At 38.4% G+C, this 19,308-nt stretch overlaps 1 protein-coding gene across 1 annotated transcript in view; it reads right to left on the bottom strand.

Annotated features, from left to right (window-relative positions):
* Positions 1 to 14,513, bottom strand: part of TRAPPC3L (trafficking protein particle complex subunit 3L) — a 40,349-nt gene extending 25,836 nt beyond the window's left edge. The window contains exons 1-3 of the mRNA XM_055433398.2: positions 14,472 to 14,513; positions 10,478 to 10,575; positions 7,695 to 7,794 (exon numbers count right to left, since the gene is read on the bottom strand). Of these exons, the coding sequence (XP_055289373.1) occupies positions 7,695 to 7,794; positions 10,478 to 10,575; positions 14,472 to 14,513 (240 nt within the window). The remainder of the gene's footprint in view (positions 1 to 7,694; positions 7,795 to 10,477; positions 10,576 to 14,471) is intronic.
* Positions 14,514 to 19,308: the final 4,795 nt, after the last annotated feature.

Below are 19,308 nucleotides of genomic sequence, written 5' to 3'. Positions count from 1 at the left end.
ACAGTCAGCATACTCAGCTGTTTATGATTATAGTTCTGTGTCCAGAGTTTAGCTAGGGAAAGCGATACCTGAAAATCCGGAAACCACAGCTGGAAGAGATCTCACCTGATACATGTGGACATTGACCTTTGGACAAGCTGTATGATTTGCTCAGGGTCACAGAGTGGGAGTGTGACTGAGCAGGATGTGGACTCATGTTTAATCTCCATTACATTGAACTTGGTTAGACTGCTGCTCCAAATCTGATGAAGATCGGAGCTCATGTTTAAGCTACTCTTCTGATCGCCGAAGAATTGATGCTTTTGAACTGTGGTGCTGGAGAAGACTCTTGAGAGTCCCTTGGACTGCAAGGAGATCCAACCAGTCCATTCTAAAGGAGATCAATCCTGGGTGTTCATTGGAAGGACTGATGCTAAAGCTGAAACTGCAATACTTTGGCCACCTCATGCGACGAGTTGACTCACTGGAAAAGACTCTGATGCTGGGAAAGGTTGGGGGCGGGAGGAGACGGGGATGACAGAGAATGAGATGGCTGGATGGCATCACCGACTTGATGGACATGAGTTTGAGTGAACTCCGGGAGTTGGTGATGGACAGGGAGGCCTGGCGTGCTGTGATTCATGGGGTTGCAAAGAGTTGGACACGACTGAGTGACTGAACTGAACTGAAAGGCAACATTCTAATATTTCTTGTCAGGCCCACCCTTTATGATTATCTTGGTTCAATGATGAAGTTTTTCTCTGATTTGATTCTTCTAATAATAAAATTTTTATCATAAATGTGTTCGGAAACCGTGACATACATTTTTGTGTAATAAGGAGCTCTCTTTCAGATCTTAGACCAGAGAGAAGTACAATTTTATTTTTGACTTGCTCTTATAATAAACACAGGGATGTATGCCTGTTAAGTTTAAACTCTTCAATATTTCATTACTACAACTAAAATCATCTAGGATAACTCTACTGCAAGTTCCGCATTTTCATTTTTCTCAGAATGGTGGTCATAATAGGAGAAAAATCTTCAAAGGTGTATTTTATATTTTTACTGAAGTTTAGTTGATTTACATGTATTCGTTTCTGATGTGCAGCAAAGTGATTTGGTTATATATGTATATACATATATATGTATATTCTATTCAAAAGTCTATTTTCAAGAAACAATTTTTGGAAAAAGCACTGGAACAAAGTCAGAAGAATTAAATTCTAAGCTGGCTTTTTTTCTCTGAAAGCTATACATTTAAAAAATTGAAGTATAGTTGATTTTCAGCATTGTATTTGTTTCAGGTGTATGCATGCTTGCATGCTCAGTCGCTTCAGTCGTGTCCGACTCTTTGCGACCCCATGGACTGTGTGGCTCACCAGGCTCCTCTGTCCATGGGAGTCTCCAGGCAAGAATACTGGAGTGGGTTGCCATTTCCTTCTCCATTAATAGTGATTTATATTTTTATAGATTATACACCATGTTATTAAAAATATTTTCTATATTTCTTGTGCTGTACGTTACATCCGTGTGACTGATTGATTTTATGACTGATAGTTTGTACCCCTTAATCCCCTTCAACCATTTCATCCCTCCTCTCACATCCCCTTGCTCTGGCAACCACTAGTTTGCTCTCTGTATCAATAAGTCTGTTTCTTTTTTGTTATGTTTGTTCATTGATTTTGCTTTTTAGATTCCACATAGAAGTAAAGTCATATGCCATTTGTTTTTCTCTGTCTGACATCTCACTGAGCATAACACCCTCTAGATCCATCCATGTTGTTGCAAATTGCAAGACTTTATTCATTTTTATGGCTGAGTAGTAGTCCATTATATACACACACACGTGTGTGTGTCTGTGTGCATATTTCACATCTTCTTTATCCATTCATCTATTTAGAGGCAGCTGGTGATGGACAGGGAGGCCTGGCGTGCTGTGATTCATGGGGTTGCAAAGAGTCGGACACGACTGAGCGACTGAACTGAACTGAACTGAACTGAGGTTGCTTCCATAGCTTGGCTACTGTAAACAATGTTGCAATGAACATAAAAGTGCATGTATCTTTTCTAATTAGTGTTTTTATTTTCTTCAGGTAAATACTCGAGTGAAATCGCTAAATCTTATGTTAGTTCTATTTTAATTTTTTTAGGAATCACCATACACTATGAAAATAGTGAACGCATCAATTTAGATTCACATCAACAGTTAAACTGGCTTTTCTTCTTTATGTGTTCGTGGTGACATCATCTAAGTCTTAATTACGTTGTCAGTAAAATGAGGCTAATGACAGATGCCTTTTTGCTTCACACGGTTCTTGTAATAGAAAAATAGATAATAGGTGGAGATTACTTTGAGCTTTTCTGAAGAAAGGCTCTGTATTACTCACGCTTTAAAATATTATATGCTGCTGCATATCACGTTATAATGCTGCTAATTACTATATATTGTCTTACTTAAAATTTGTAGTTGTATTTTGAAGCAATAATCACACAAATTACACTTGTATATGACAAAATGACATTAGAAATTCATACATGTTTAATGTTTCAGGGAGTTGAGTTCATAATTAGCGTATGTCCTTTTTTCTATAAAATGTAAGGCTGACTAAACATTCTTTGAATCAGTGATTTGGTTGGTGTCTGGCATGAGATTTCTTCTCACACCACTAGATGGCGCAATTTAAGGGTTCAGTTCAGTTCAGTTCAGTCACTCAGTCGTGTCCGATTCTGCGACCCCATGGACTGCAGAACGCCAGGCCTCCTTGTTCATCACCAACTCCCGAAGTATACTCAAACTCATGTCCATTGAGTCAGTGATGCCATCCAACCATCTCATCCTCTGTTGTCCCCTTCTCCCTCCTTCAGTCTTTCCCAGCATCAGGGTCTTTTCAAATGAGTCAGTTCTTTGCATCAGGTGGCCAAAGTATTGGAGTTTCAGCTTCAGCATCCTTCCAGTGAATATTCAGGACTGATTTCTTTTAGGATGGACTGGTTTGGTCTTCTCACAGTCCAAGGGACTCTCAAGAGTCTTCTCCAACACCACAGTTCAAAAGCATCAATTCTTCGGCGCTCAGTTTTCTTTATAGTCCAACTCTCACATCCATACATGACCACTGGAAAAGCCATACCCTTGACTAGACGGACCTTTGTTGGCAAGTTAATGTCTCTGCTTTCTAATAAGCTAAGTTGGTAAAGACTGTCAAAAGAATCTGTCAGAAGCCTAGTGACAGAGTGACAATCTGTTGTGTGGAAAAGACAAAATGAAGAAAGCGAGAGAAGGGAAAATGTTATTAATACCCAAAGTCAAATAGTTGTCCCCTCTCAGAGGCAGAGGCATAAAGCCAGGAGACCTGTTCCTACGTTCAGTCTTTCACTAACCAGTTCTTCAGAGAATCACTTCACTCATATGGGCATAGATTTCTTCATCTAGTCAGTTTCTTTCAAATGCATCATCTTTCTCTCTTTCCTTGTTTGGAGCCAGGACAACAATCATGAGTCTGTGTAAGTCATGACATGTCAGTATACAGTAGGTACTTGGGAAGAATGATGGCAATGTTCTGTACAAGTGCATGGTCTGAGAGGGCAGCCAAACGGAAGTCACACCATTAGGTTGTGTTCCCGATTGTGCTGTGCCCCACGGCAGCGTGTGACTAGGTGAACTCCCTCTGACCTTGCCCCACTTCTCTATAACACCAGCTCTGGAACATTTTACACTTGCCTCCTCCAGGAGAGTTTACAAGGGCTAATGAGATAATGCTACTGAAAGCCAAACCTTTTAACAAAAGCTACTAATTATAAGCAAAGCATCAGTGGCTGAATCATCATCTGTGTTAAAATGCTCTTGAACTGGGTGACATCATCCCCACATGTAAAAGAACACTTTGCTGGTGAGGTGGAAATGATCAAGAGGGAGGAAATCAGGTCTTTGAAGGAAAGTGCAAAGGCCAAGAGACAGCCGCTCTGCACAAGAGAAGGGTGAGGGCGACAGAACATTTTCCTCATTAATAAGGAATTTTGTATGGGAGTGAAAGTGGATTTTTTTCTCAATCACTGAGGATAGGAGGGGCTGACAAGAATTTATATGACATTGGAAAGACCAAAAAGACATAAAATGTTTAGAGAAGAGATATTTGGAAAGTGGATGTTGCACATGTTCTTAGTTTTATATCAAACAGACCTGTTTCTTTTAAGTCTTTTTTTACAACAGACCTCTAGAACTTACTTTTTGGGGGGGCTGCATGGCACAGCACATGAGATCTTAGTTGCCCAACCAGGGATCAAACCTGCACACCCTACATTGGAAGCATGGAGTCTTAACCACTGGATCATCAGAGAAGTCTCATAGAGCTCATTCATCTTGCTCAACTGAAACTTTATGCCTGTTGATTAGTAATTCCTTATTTCTCCCTTCCCTCAGCTGCTGGCAACCATCATTCTACTCTTTGATTCTGTGAATTTGACTATTTTAGATACTTCATGTAAGTGGAATCATACCAGATTTGTCATTCTGTAATTGACTTCAACCATGTTGTTGCATATTGCAGAATGTCCTTCTTTTTAAAGACTGAATAGTATGATATTGTAGTATTGATCACATTATGTATTCATCAGTCAATCAACTTTAAGGTTGTTTCCTAGAGTACAGGAGTGCTAATATCTTTTCAAGACCCTGATTTCAATTCTTTCTGGTAAATATCCAGAAGAGGCATGGTAGGTCATATGGTAATTGTATTTTTTAATATTTTGAGGAACTTCCTTACTATTTTCCATAGTGGCTGCATTATGTATTCCCACTGACAGTATGCAAGAGTTCCAATTTCTGAGCATCTCCAGCAACATTAAAAAAAAAAAAAGCCATTTTGGTAGTCGTGAGGTTATATCTTATTGTGGTTTTGGTTTGCATTTCCCTGACAATTAGTAACTGTTTTCATATACCTCGTGGCCATTTGTATATTTTGAAAAATTACTCAGGTCCTTAGCTTGTTTCTTAATTAGGTTATTAGTTTGGATTTTTTAAAATTAGAGTTATAAGAATTTCTTATGTATTTTGGAGATTAATTCCTTATCAGATAAGTGGTTTCAAATATTTACTCTAACTCCATAGGTTATCTTTTCACTCTGTTGATTGCTTACTGTGCAGAACCTTTTTAGTTTGGTGTAATCTCACCTGCTTATTTTGCTTTCATTGCCTATGCTGTTGATGTCGTATCCATGAAATCACTGTCAAGACCAATGTCATAAGACTTTCCCCTATAGTCTGTTTCAGGAGTTTAAGAGTTTGGAGTTTTATGTTTTTTTTTTTTTTAATCCATTTTGAGTTGGTTTTGTGTATAGTATAAGATCAGGGTCCAAGTTCATTGTTCGGTGCTTTCTCAGCACCATTTGTTGAAGAGGCTGTGCTTTTTCCATTGCCTTACTCAATAGTGAAAACCAAAGGCTTTTCTTCTAAGATGAGGAACCAGGTAGGGCTGCCTACTCTTACTACTTCAACTCAACATAGTACTGGGAATCACAGTCAGAACAATTAGGCAAGTAAAAGAAAGAAAACACACCCCGGTTGGATAAGAAGTAAAACTCTCTTTTTGCAAATGATATGATGTTATACATAAAAATCATAACGACTGTACAAAAAACTGTTAGAACTAATACATAATTTCAGTACGCTGCAGAATACAAAATCAACAAACATCAGTACTGTTTCTATACACTGACAATGAACTGCTGCTGCTGCTGCTGCTAAGTCACTTCAGTCGTGTCCGACTCTGTGTGACCCCATAGACGGCAGCCCACCAGGCTCCCCCGTCCCAGGGATTCTCCAGGCATGAACACTGGAGTGGGTTGCCATTTCCTTCTCCAATGTGTGAAAGTGAAAAGTGAAAGTGAAGTCGCTAAGTCGTGTCCGACTAGTAGCGACCCCATGGACTGCAGCCTACCAGGCTCCTCCGTCCATGGGATTTTCCAGGCAAGGGTACTGGAGTGGTTTGCCATTGCCTTCTCCGCTGACAATGAACTATCACCCCTCAAAAAGAAAAAAGAAAAAGTCCATCTATAATTTCCATCTGAAAAAGGATGAAATTCCTAGGAATAAACCTAACTAAGGAGGTGAAAGACTTGTATACTGAAGACTGCAAAATATTAATGAAAAAAAATTAAATAAGACACAAAAAATAGAATTACATTTTATATTCATGGATTGGAAGACTTGCTATTGTTAAAATGTCCATACTACCAAGCAATCTAATGATGAAATGCAATCCTTATCAAAATCCAAATGGCATTTTTTTTTTACAGAAATAGAATACAACCATATATATTTATACATTTCAAGTATTTACTGTCCATTAAAACTGCTAGTATTCTTGTAGTATTGCCTATAGCGGTGATTTAGTGAAAAATTATTTCATTTTTCAAATTACTGCTTCAGTATCTTAGTTACCATCTGCAAATATGGAAAGAGAATTTTTTTAACCTGTTTAGTGGTATAATAAACTGCCTACACTAGGACTGGAAGACCTGGATTTTAATTTCAACTACATGATTCACTGGCCACAAAATAATGAAAGTAATAAGAACAATATGTGAAAACATCTTTCATTTGGTTGTGGGTTTTGTTGTATAATTTTTTTTCACATATGCTATATTCAGCTTTTATCATATTCTTTCTGGAGCTCAGATTTCTTAACTGGAAAATGAAGACAATAACTCCTACCCTGTCTACTTCACAGAGATACTTTAAGAATGAAAGACAAAAAGTATGTAAAATTGCACTTAGAATCACAAAGCACTGTGTCAAACCATTATCACCATTTAGATGAAGAGTCAGTGTGACAATGTATAATTGTATTAAGAATGAGAGCAAAGGAAAATGAAACTGACTTAACTGGTCAGTTGTGTGAACTGGAGGCAGCTTACTGACTCCATCAATATCTCACATCCATGCCTGTTTTCTAGGGCTCCCACAAACAGACAGCACCAAGTTAATAACCATAAGGCCTGCAGATTAAATGAATTCTGGCTACGGATTCATTTCCTAATCTTATATCCAAGAAATCTGAGCTTGTGCTGGATGATTCAAAGTTATTTCTCATATATAAGGGCTATGAAAGTTCTTAAAGCACATGCATTTACAGGAAGTTTGGTTTTTCCTCTGGGGAAAACATTGTTCTGGGAACAAAATGACTACACCAATATTCTCGAGCTAACCAAAGGTTACCTCCTTCCATGTGCTGAAAATGATTATGCAAAGAAATTAGTTTGGGGCATAATTGTTACGTGCACGTTAAGTTGCTTCAGTCGTGTTCGACTCTTTGCGATCCTATGTACCATAGCCCACCAGGCTCCTCCATCCATGGGTTTCTCCAGACAAGAATACTGGAGTGGGTTGCTATCCCCTTCTCCATACGCTTATACGTGTTATAAGGCTGCCTTTTACATTGCCTTTCTGTTTACCTTCTCAAAACATTTTTCCCAGTGTGGGATGTACATGCCCCACATATGGTTAGAAAAATCAATAGATTTTTAAAAGCTGGAAGCATTTATCTCTGTTCACAGTAGCTTTATCTCTGTGCAGAGATAAAATGTGTTTTGATCAGAATTCCTTCTCTTAGCAACTAGTAACAAATACAGTTGAAACCCATTCAACTGGAGAAGAAAACCACCAAACAGGATCAATCAAAATTTTTCAAAACATACTGCCAAAGCTAAAATGCATTTACCTGGGCAATTATGTCTGCAATTTCTGAATAACTGTGGCATCTTCCCACACACGATCGAGCCAGAAAGTCCTCTACCAGCCGTGTTCCAATACTGTATCCCCTGTGGAGGAAGGGAAAGAGTGTGCTCTGAAAATAATATTGTTTGAAAACATGAAAAATATCCATGTTTCAGCCTGGATTCATCTGTTAGGATGTTTGTAAATAAATAATAAAGTAAACCAAGCTTGACAAGTCAAATGGCAATTTGGCAGGGGTTTCCTTATGACATGACCCATAGAGCACAACTCATCTAGGAAATATTAACTAGTCTCCTTTAAGCAAAAAAGTCTGAGGAGTGAAGGCTGACCCAAACTTGACAGTGTAAATTAAAATTAAAAGAGGTTGGTGTTTGCAGCCTAATGTGTCTCATTGGCAGCTAGTTTTCTCATCACTGGCCGTTATCAGAAACAGAATGAGGCTCTAGCTGACTTGTCTGCTACAGGTGTGGTACCTAGATGCTCATCTTTTCTTAGCATAGTTTCCATGGTAGGACAGCAGGTATGTCTGGGATTGGTTCTGGAAGGAGAGGAAGAAGGGAATGGAGAAATAATTTTTTGTGTGTGCCATTTAGTTTTCAGCTACACTGAAGTTGGAACACTGAAGTGTATTGAAAAGAACAAAATAAAGCAAAGTTCAGAAAATCTGAACACAGTCCGTACGGGACTATATTTGTTCCATAGAGTTTGAAAAGGGTGGGAGTGGATATTCAGTGACCAGTCAGCTGGGAGAGGGAGGTGGATTTGTTGTGAAAGTGATTTACTAAATTTATGAGGTTATCTGTTTATATTTCTGAGTAGATAGAAACATTCAATTTAGTTTACTTGCCTTCCAAGAAAAATGCTTTGTGATTCTAGCCAGGAAGTTCACATTGAAAAGACTTTTAAAGAACAGAAACTATAGAAATAGCTATAAAAGGATTTTAGAAAAAATGTTTCCAGTGTTTTTTATATTATGCATATCTGCAGGCTCAGCTGCTAGGACAGGTAATGGAAAGGCAGAGTGTTGTAGTCAGTGCAGTATATAACTTGCTTTGGTCAAAGAGTATATTTCTGCAAAGCAGATATTTTATATATCAAATTAAAAATGTAAGATGTTCTCAGCAGAAGCTATTAACAAAATCCAAATGCGAATTACTGTTTTTCTTATGGCAAGGCCTTTCTACAGCCTCTCAAAATGCATTCTTTAACTAATATTTCATTCGTGTTTGTTAAGATATGCACCCAAGTAGCTGCCCATAGGTATTTTTTTGGGGGGAGTTCAAAATAAATGAGTGTCTTCATTTTATGCTGCTGTTCTACAAAATAATGGAAATTTAACAAGTTAAATAGTCTGACTTCTGAAAATATTTTATCATGTGTTTAAGAGTGACCTAAATATAAAATAGCTTAAAAAGCTAAATTGTTACAGACAATTTAGCTGAGGAAGTGTTCCTGACTAATTAAGAAGAAAATTTTTAAAAGAATATGTGGACCAAAATGAACAGAACTTAGAACAGTGAAAAAGAACTTTCTGATAGAAAAAGGATAAGCATATAGAAAGGGAGGAAAGCAAGAGCTCACAAAAAAATCGTTCAAGCTTTTCTTAATATTGTCTTTTTTCTGTATTTCAATAAAAAATATAATGAGCATTTTAAAAGAGGTCCAAAATGCTCATCTACACTAAATTTCCTCTTCAAACTTTCTAATGAAACCTTCTAACTAGTACAAATTTTCCAGTCATTGCTCTGTTAGAAACCTTTTAAGGATCCATAATTAAGAGATTCAAGTATGTTTATAGATGTTTTATTATTAAGCAGTAATATAATACTCATATAATTGTTCTGAAAATTAAAGGCTGAATTAGTGTAGGAGAAATGTCTATTAATAAAGGAGAATGGGCTTTTATTTTAAAAGGAAGGAATGAGTTCTTTATTTAATATGTTTTTAAGTAAAACAGAGTAATGTTAAAAGTGTCCAGATAATAAAAACACTCCGTAAGAAACAGTAGATCTCCCTTCTATCCATAATCTCCTGCCCTCCCTCCCAGTTCTCTCAGGCAACTACTATTAGCAGTTTTTCCACAGATCCTTCCATAGATAGTCTATGCTTGCTGCTGCTGCTGCTGCTGCTGCTGCTAAGTCACTTCAGTCGTGTCCGACTCTGTGTGACCCCATAGACGGAAGCCCACCAGGCTCCCCCGTCCCTGGGATTCTCCAGGCAAGAACACTGGAGTGGGTTGCCATTTCCTTCTCCAATGTGTGAAAGTGAAAAGTGAAAGTGAAGTCGCTCAGTCGTATCCGACCCTTAGCGACCCCACGGACTGCAGCCTACCAGGCTCCTCCATCCATGGGATTTTCTAGGCAATAGTACTGGAGTGGCTTGCCATTGCCTTCTCCAAGTCTATGCTTACATAATCACATATTTACATTGGAAGAAATTATGCTAGAACAGAAGACCTCAAAAGAAATGTGATGACCCACCATACTCTTTAAAGAGCAATTTCAGTTATACCATGTCTTTTGCTTACAGATAACTAGCAAAGAAATGATTTCTAATAAAAAAGAAAATGTTGCATGATTGATATTCATGGAATAAAATCCCCTTCTTATTGCTTTAGGCTTTATGGTAACCCAAATGGCCGTTATTAGAAATTATGTTCCTCTCTAGATGGGATTTGTTGAAATAGAAGAACAGCTAAAATGGAGCAAGAGAAGTCAAAAGAGGAAGACCAACTACATTCCACAAGAATAAAAGACTTCTACTCACATTGTATCTAAATATTTATTCACATCTTCATCTTTTTCATAATCCTTACAGAGTTGGGCAACCAGAGCTCCATAGGTGAGGACAAAGAGATCTTTATTCTGGGGAAAAAGAGATGGTTTTATGTTATTGGCAAAGCTATGGGAAATACACTACTGGTCCTTTATGTAAAATTTTCTAGCTGGAAGCAGCCTTTGAGATCATCTGTTCCTTTCTTCCATCCCATTCCCCACTAAGTGTGTGTGCTCAGTTGTGTCTGACGACTGCAATAGTTTTCACTTTTGAGAACAAATTGTACCCGTATTTGGATAAGTTTCTGGGGGGAAAGAGCTGTGAAATAAATTTCTTAACATGAGAACATCTTTCTATGCATTTGCTTATACAACTTACAATACGTTTTCATGGAGGAAGTTTTCTAAAATACTCATTGCTAATATAAATTCTTATTGTTCTATAATGGCCTTTGGTATATTTTGACCATGTTTTCGCTTGGAAGGAAAAATTGGGTGAGATGTCTCATGAGTCTGCACAATCCCTAATAGGTTTCAGATCTTCTAAGGAGACCATCAGGCTGAACCCAACTATAGCAACAAATTTGGAGTTTTTCTTTATACTTAGAGAAAGAAGGAGAATTTGCACTTTTCTTATAGATCTCTAAAATATGTAATATTTTTCAGAATAAATTAAAAGTGAAAAGTAAAACTGAGAATAAATTGGGTTTAGTTTACCAAAAATATGTTGATAATATGGAAAAAAGAAAACACAAAGTTCCATCAATCCCTTTTAAAAGGTCTCTTTGGTTCACTGCAGAACTATTTACAACAGGTAGGACATAGAAGCAACCTAGATATCCATCAACATATGAATGGATAAAGAAGATGTGGTACAGGTATACAATGGAATATTATTCAGTCATAAAAAGGAATGAATTTGAGTCCGTTGTAGTGAGGTGGATGAACCTAGAGCCTGTTATTCAGGGTGAAGTAAGTCAAAAAGAGAAAAACAAATATTGGATATTAATGCATATATATGGAATCTAGAAAAATTGAACTGAGGAACCTATTTGTGTGGAGGGATTGGAGACACAGACAGAGAGAACAGGCCTGTGAACACAGTGGAGGAAGGAGAGGGTAGACAAATTCAGAAGGTCAAGAATACTGAAGTGGGTTGCCATGCTTCCTCCAGGGGAATCTTCCCAAGCCAGGGATGGAAACCAGGTCTCCCGCATAGAAGGCAGATTCTTTACCAACTGAGCCACAAGGGAAGCCCAAGAATACTGGAGTGGGAGCCTATCCCTTCTGCAGGGGGTCTTCCCAACCCATGAATTGAACCAGAGTCTCCTGCTTTGCAGGCAGATTCTTTACCAGCTGATCTACCAGGGAAGCCCCCTATATATATACTATCATGTGTTAAAAAGATAGCTAGTGGGAAGCCGCTGTATAACACAGGGGCCCCAGCCTGGCTCTCTGTGATGACCTAGAGGGGTGGATAGGGGGATGGGAAATAAGCTCAAGAGAGGGGGGATACATGTATAATTATGACTGACTCACATTGTTGACTGACTCACACTGTATGGCAGAAACCAACACAGCATTGTAAAGCGATTATCCTCCAATTAAAAAAAAAAGTTTCTTTGTTTTGCATCTGCTATTGAAAACAAAGAAATAGAAGAGGATATCTGAGATAATGTACTACAATTCCCTCCATTTTTCAGAGGAGGGAACAAGGCCTCAGGAGAAATGAGTTCCTTGCTCAACTGGCCATGACTGGCAGAGCCCGGGTGGAGTCTGAGACTGCAGGCTCCTCTCTGTCACAGCAATTTTCTTTGAGGTGCACAAAAGAAGGCACTGCCTGGAGTAGAGGTGAGTGCGAGAGGGAGGTAGGAAGGGGTACCATTGGCAAACATAATCTTATTTTGTGCATAATCTTATATTTTCATGAAAGATCAAATATGGACTCCAGGTTAGAAGAGGTGTTTTTACCTACAGGCTCAGGTATCTTGTGTGGCACATGGGGGGGAAAGATAAGGCCTGATAATATGTATCCAATTCTTTTTTCTTAAATAAGAAGTAGAGATGACTCAGAAAACCAATAAAATAGTTTGTTCAACCAAGTGACTTCTTTGAAATGCTATATGATATTGATCCAAATACTTCCAAAATTTAACCAATACCACCAATGTCCATTCTCTTATGTATAGGTTTATATCATGATGAATATGTTTCTTTAATTGGGTAGAATATTTATTATAACTCAATAAATTTTAAATCAAAAGAATCTAAATAGTATATGGTACATAGGGACATAACTTCTGTTGGAAAGCTAAATCAAAATGTCATAAACGTGTCAAATACATTAAATACTTTAATTGACATTAGACACTAATGTACAGAATTCAGGTATAGGAAAAAAATGAGTACATTTATATATCTAGTAGGAAACCAATGATGTAAAGCATGCGATTTAAACAAAAATATTTGTTAAGCAAACCACTGAAGGGTCATCATGTATTCAGTTTTAATTCCATTCTTATTTAAACCTTCCAAGAACCTAATCATAAATCACAAGAACTGCCTGTAAATTATACACAAAATATCTGCCTTACATATAAGGAGCTACAGCAGAAGATAAAAGCCAAAGTGTAAGAATGAGCAAAGTTGAAGGGGAGAGAGAAATGAATGAATGTGGTTGTTGCTGCCAGCAATAAAACAAAAGAATTTGAAAAACAGAAAAGGAGACAAAATTATACCTGTCTTTGTGCCATAGCTTCAACATTGTGCCCATTTATAAGTAAGACTAAACTGAAAAAAATGGCATTTTCTTTTCTTTCCTCTCTCTCTCTGGTAGGTGGATACTAACTATGTTTTACTTGTAGCTGAGTTTCAAGCTTGGTGCCCATAAAGGCCAGTGTTCTTCATTTTGTTTCATGGTCAAAGACTGTACCTTTAAAAACATGTCCAGAAGGGTCTCAGATTGGTCACAAGAGAGATCAACATAAATTTATCATCACAGTTTTAAAAACATAAAAAGCAATCATTTTTTTTACATAAAAAATAGAACACCATTAATTATTTCAGGAGGTTTTGGGGATATATCAAGATAAAAATGTGTTTTAACTGATATATAAATTAAGTGACTTAGGTACAATATGAAGCACATACAATATTTTTCAGCATTTGAGGAATCCCATAAAAAAAAATGAAGATTCCATACTGGCATCTGCAGCCATTTCCAACTGGGGTGTGCATGGGTTAGTCATACAATTCTAAGTATCCATGCCCAGAGTTACTTACTTTTATGCAATGCCCTTAAGTCTGCTGAAATAATTAACAGAGTTTTAAACTTAATGATGAATTTCACATCTGTAACTTCTGAATGCCTCTAAACCATAATAAAAGAGAGTTAAAGACCAACACTTATTCAAATCTAATCCTCAAATAGTTAAGTTTTTAAAATAACTGAACTTGGAATATACAGGAAAGATAACAACCCACACCAAATCACAATAATAATCATATTTAAGACTAGAAAATATATTTTAAAGGAAATCTTTTTAGTATTGAGTTTTTGATGACCTATTCCTACTTAATGTAATGTATAATCATCTATTTTGTATATATTTCATTTCCTATTTCATGAAGTATGGAAATACAACCAATTACAAGTATGAAATACAAAGAACTGCTTAATCTTTTTACTTTTACTGTTAGAGATAGAAGAAAAATTTGACACTTCTGTAGATATAATTATTCAGAAAAGAAGACTTTAAAATATGATAAAGAACTGATTATTCTCTCACAGTATGTAAAAGATCATTGTAACTATTCCCAGAAGTGTAATTTATGTTTCTCTCCACAAAACACTCCCTTTGCTCCACTGAAAAAATCTACTTAATAGTGTCACCTTTCAGAATAATTCAGAAATCACTTGGGAAAACATTTTCTCAAAAGAAGGAAAAAAAAATCTCTTTGAGAATATATTTATAAAGAGATCTTACTATTTTATGGTATTCTGGTCTTCTGTGTGCAGGACGAGACATTGTGCCTGGCAGGTGAAGAAAGTTCACCGATCTTCGTGTTGCTTCTGTAAGTTCCTCCTTGCTCTGAGACACGGGTGCTACTTCTGCACTCTACTGCTTTTGCTCTCTGCTGAACTGGAGAGGAAAAGAATCGTAAATAGGACTGTCTTATAGCCGAGTACAGTGCCAGCGATCAAATACTGCTCCTTTTGTGGGGGCGAGTTGTAAACTAAAGGCATAAAAGCTGAGAGTGAAAAGTCAGACCAGAAGCACCAGCTACTGAAAATTCTTTGGCCCAAGGGAGTATAAGAGTGGTGTTTTGTTCTCATGCCAAGGCATTGTTTTAAAATCACAAACATAAACTTCACAATCCAAGATAGATCTAAATGTTAGCATTATTCAGTCTTTGTATTGATTGTTGTTTGAATTCAAGAAAGGATCAGCAATTTATAGACACTAAATCCTGGATTCAAACCTAATCGACAACTCCAATGGGCTTCACTTTATCCCCCAAATAATAAGTATGAAAGATCCCCACTTAGTGTGATTACAAATTCAAATTTTGTAACTGTTTCTTTTTCATAAGCAGCCATTTAAGGTGTGATAGAATTTGGGTGATAATATTTTCTTACAAAACTGTTGCTCAAAATGCATGTTCTACAGTTTAATAATGTATAATGATTCTGGCAGAGAAAGCAAGCTCTTAGCTTTCTTTTGAAAGTACCTAATGTATTAGCTATTGAAGGCTGTTTTATTTATGCAGAAGTAGAGATACCTCAAGTTAAAAACAAGAAACCCTCTCATCTTGACAACTGTAGGGTTCAGAGGATCAAAACTATTCCAGAAATAGAAGCATAAAATTCAATTTGAGAAAGTAGTTTCCTATGTCTTACAGCCTGAGGCGATTAGGTTTCCTATGTCTTACAGCCTGAGGCGATTAGGTGTTCTGGAAAATTCTTTCTGTATATTGACAGACTACTGACTACTTTGGAGAACAGTGTGACGTAGTTCAAAGAGCCTAGGAGGCTTTGGAAGGCTCAGGCTTAGCTGCGTTTCTACCATTTACTGGTTGTGTCACCATGGGCAAGGCATTTTATTGCTATTTGATCTGTTTTCACATCTGGAAAATGGCAATAACAGTGCCCACCTCACAGAAGAATTGTATCAAAGAGATGATGTGTACTATAAACCGACTCTTGGCGACCCCATGGATTGTAGCCTACCAGGCTCCTCTGTCCATGGGATTCTGCAGGCAAGAATACTGGAGTGGATTGCCATTTCCTTCTCCATTATAGTGTACTATATAAACATGAACTACTGTAGATGATTTTTGTAGGTGATACAGCAAATGGAATGCTGCAAAATTTAAGGTATTTCTATTAGTGCTTTTGTTCCAGGATGCCATTATCAGGAAGAGCAGTTTTGCTGGGTTGTGAGGTGTGGGACTTTTCAGTAGCAGACTTTAATAACATCTTATGTTTATATAAACTGTACAGTTTACAGCATGGTTTTCATTTTCTTTGGTGGTGGTGGTTGTCACTAAGTCATGTCCGACTCTTGTGACCACATGGACCATAGCCCGCCAGACCCCTCTGTCCTTGGGATTTCCCAGGCAAGAATACTGGAGTGGGTTTCCATTTCCTTCTCCAGGGGATCTTCCGACCTAGGAATTGAACTCACATCTCCTGTGTCTCCTGCATTGGCAGGTGGATTCTTTATCACTAAACCATCTGGTCTCATTTTAATTTAATTACACCCTTGAAGTATTGAGTACTGTAATCATGACCATTTGAAAGGATAGAAATCTAAAAGTCAGAGCTTAAGAAATTTGTTGAAGGTTAGCAGGAGAGTTAAGAAATTTGTCCAAGGTTAGCTGATACTGAAGCTGAAGCTCCAATATTTTGGCCACCTGATGCAAAGAGCTGACTTATTAGAAAAGACCCTGATGCTGGAAAAGATTGAAAGCAGGAGAAGGGGATGACAGAGAAGGAGATGGTTGGATGGCATCACCGACTCAATGGACATGAGTTTGAGTGAGCTCCGGGAGTTGGTGATGGACAGGGAAGCCTGGTGTTCTGCAGTCCATACGGTCACAGAGTTGGACACGACTGAGCAACTGAACAACAAGCTGGAAAGTGGACAACAAAGAGAAATTTGCGCTAAATCCGCTGACTCCAAATCAGCAACGTCTTCTTTTTATTCCCACTGCTCATATGCCACTTATGTTAGAGCAAAATATTTTAGAGGTCGACTCACAAAATCTCAGAAGGTATGCTGACAATATGTTGCAGGGCCCAATTTGGGGGTAATTCTGGGTTCTAGATGAAAGAGCCAGAGTAAAACAGAAAAAGTCTGTGTACTTGGTGGGAGGTGAATGATGATACAGGAACTGATTTCACTAAACTAAAGCTGTGGTGACATCAGGGCCACTGTGAGAATTCAGGACATCCTGGATTCATTAGAAAAAGCCAGGACTTCCCTAGTGATCCAGTGGATAAGAATCCACTTACCAATGAAGGGCACTCAGGTTCAATCCCTGGTCTGGAAAGATTCCATATGCCAAGGAGCAACTAAAGCCTATGTGCTACAACTCCCCCAACCCCCGCCCCGCACACCCCCACCCCCGGAGGATGCTCCACACGAGAGGAGCCACCATAATAAGAACCCACTGAAAAGAAGAGTAGCCCCCGCTTGCAGAAACTGGAGAAGGCCCGTGAGCAGCAATGAAGACCCAGAGCAACTAAAAATAAATAAATAAATAATTAAGAAAAGAAAACCCCAGCTCTGTCCCAGGTGGATGGGTCTCCCCGCTCTCCCACCCCTGCAGCCAGGACCACAGGGCTTCAGGTAGGAGCCCCTGCCTGGTGGGCCTGTGCAAAAACACAACTGATAAGCACAGCTCTGGTGTTCAGACCACGAAATCTACTTGCCTTTAGCAGCTCTTCTGATTAGAGCAAGCCTTGCATTCCCCAGGCTCTTTCTTTTTATGTAAAACCATCCTTCCCTTAAATAGAGAGGAAGGCACAGAGATTGTGTTTCAAACAGGTTGTTGTTGTTTAGTCGCTAAGTCGGCTCCGACTCTTTGACGACCCCATGGGCTGCATGATTCTCCTTTTCTGCCTTGACAGCAAATTAGGAAAATGAATCATTTCAAAATAATGCAGAAGAGGAAAGTTTCCCTCTTTTGTTAAGAATTCTTTCTGTAACTGAGGACTGAATTTGGAGCCTGGGTTGGAAAAATGACACGTTCATCAATCTCATCATATCTGCACAGCAGCCAGTCAACACAAGTAAGTGGTGAACTGGGCCGCCCCCTGTACCGGCCTTTGAAGAAGCACCCGGGCAGCTGAGCAGAGAACTGGGGAGACGCAAAGAGCAGGACACCTACTGATCTGTCAGCAGTATGTTTACTATCTGAGCTCATCCATGAACTCTCAGACAAGGCAAAGCCACTTCCAAATACTGTAACATCTGGTCCAGGGGCTTGCTATCTTTTTTCAACTTCTTTTTTATTTAAGCCTGCTTCTGGTGTTTAAGTGAATTTCTTTACATAAAATCAGTGTTAATTTACTCAGCATCGCTACTCCTCTGAGGACAGCTCTGACTCTCAGACCTGATTCCCCATACCGGTGTTACCGGTGTGTGCTCAGTAAATGAGCTAAGGAATTCCTGCCAAGGGGTATACACTTTATATTGGCTAGGCAGTCACTGGGTTTCCCTGTGGCTTAGATGGTAAAGAATCTGCCTGCAATGCAGGAGATCCGGGTTCAATCCCTGGGTTGAGGAGATACCCTGGAGAAGGAAATGGCAACCCACTCCAGTATTCTTGCCTGGAGAATCCCACGGACAGAAGAGCTGGGCAGGCTACAGTCCATAGGGTTGCAAAGAGTCAGACACGACTGAGCCATTAATACATTCACTTTCATTCAGACAGGCAATGGCAGACTATCTTTAACAAGGACACCACTTGGCTTTAAAGCCCCAAAGAAAATTATTATCCATGACGTGACCATTCACGATCATTGACAGGTATGTGCTGGTATTGCAGACAGAGTCAATTCTTTCAATAGTAAATGAAAATAAATGCTTAAGAATCTGTCATCAACAAATTTCTTTACAGCAAGACTTTGACACTTCAATAATGACTTCTAATCGATGTTCCCTGAAAGAGTGGCCTGCAGTTTCCTTCTCCACTTCCTTATTTACCATATACTCTATTAAATGGAATTTTAAAACATTAAATTATAAACATAAGGAAGATGTAGTACTTGCTACCAAGCTCTACTGAACAAGTTGCTGTATATAATTCAGTTTTTGTTTTACGCGTTAAAGCAATACTGATACAGTTGAAATATCCTGTACCCTCCTTAATCTCATTCTTTCCTCCTCATTGGTTGCCACTACCCGAAACTTGACATTTGTTGTTTCTGTACCTGTTTCTAAATCCTATAGATGTCAGTAACCACAAAGATTATATAATATTATTTTATTTTAAAAACTTGACAGAGTGTAACATGCTGCAGGTATCATACAGCTTGTATTAAAAATTATTAAAGTTTTATCTATATTCATATTGTTAGGAGCCCTAACATCTGAGTAGCCAGGATAGGCCTGAGACCTTGCTTAGGCCTAAGTTTCCATTTCCTGGAGACAGGGTGGAGGCTAAGTTCACAGAAACTCCTCCCTAAGAAGATCCTGCGCCAAAAATAAGAGACTCCTCCCTAGAAAAGTCCCCACCCCCCCCCACCCCCCCCACGCCAAAAATCAGACCAATCAGAGGAAAAAGGGAAATGCCCCAGAAAAACCCCCGCGCTTG

This window comes from Moschus berezovskii, chromosome 10 (assembly GCF_049115385.1).
Source record: "Moschus berezovskii isolate FMDL1 chromosome 10, NW_MosBer_1.0, whole genome shotgun sequence".
NCBI classification, from domain to species: Eukaryota; Metazoa; Chordata; class Mammalia; order Artiodactyla; family Moschidae; genus Moschus; species Moschus berezovskii.
Note: the sequence above shows the minus strand (reverse complement) of the source record. Positions and strands in the feature narration are given on the sequence as shown.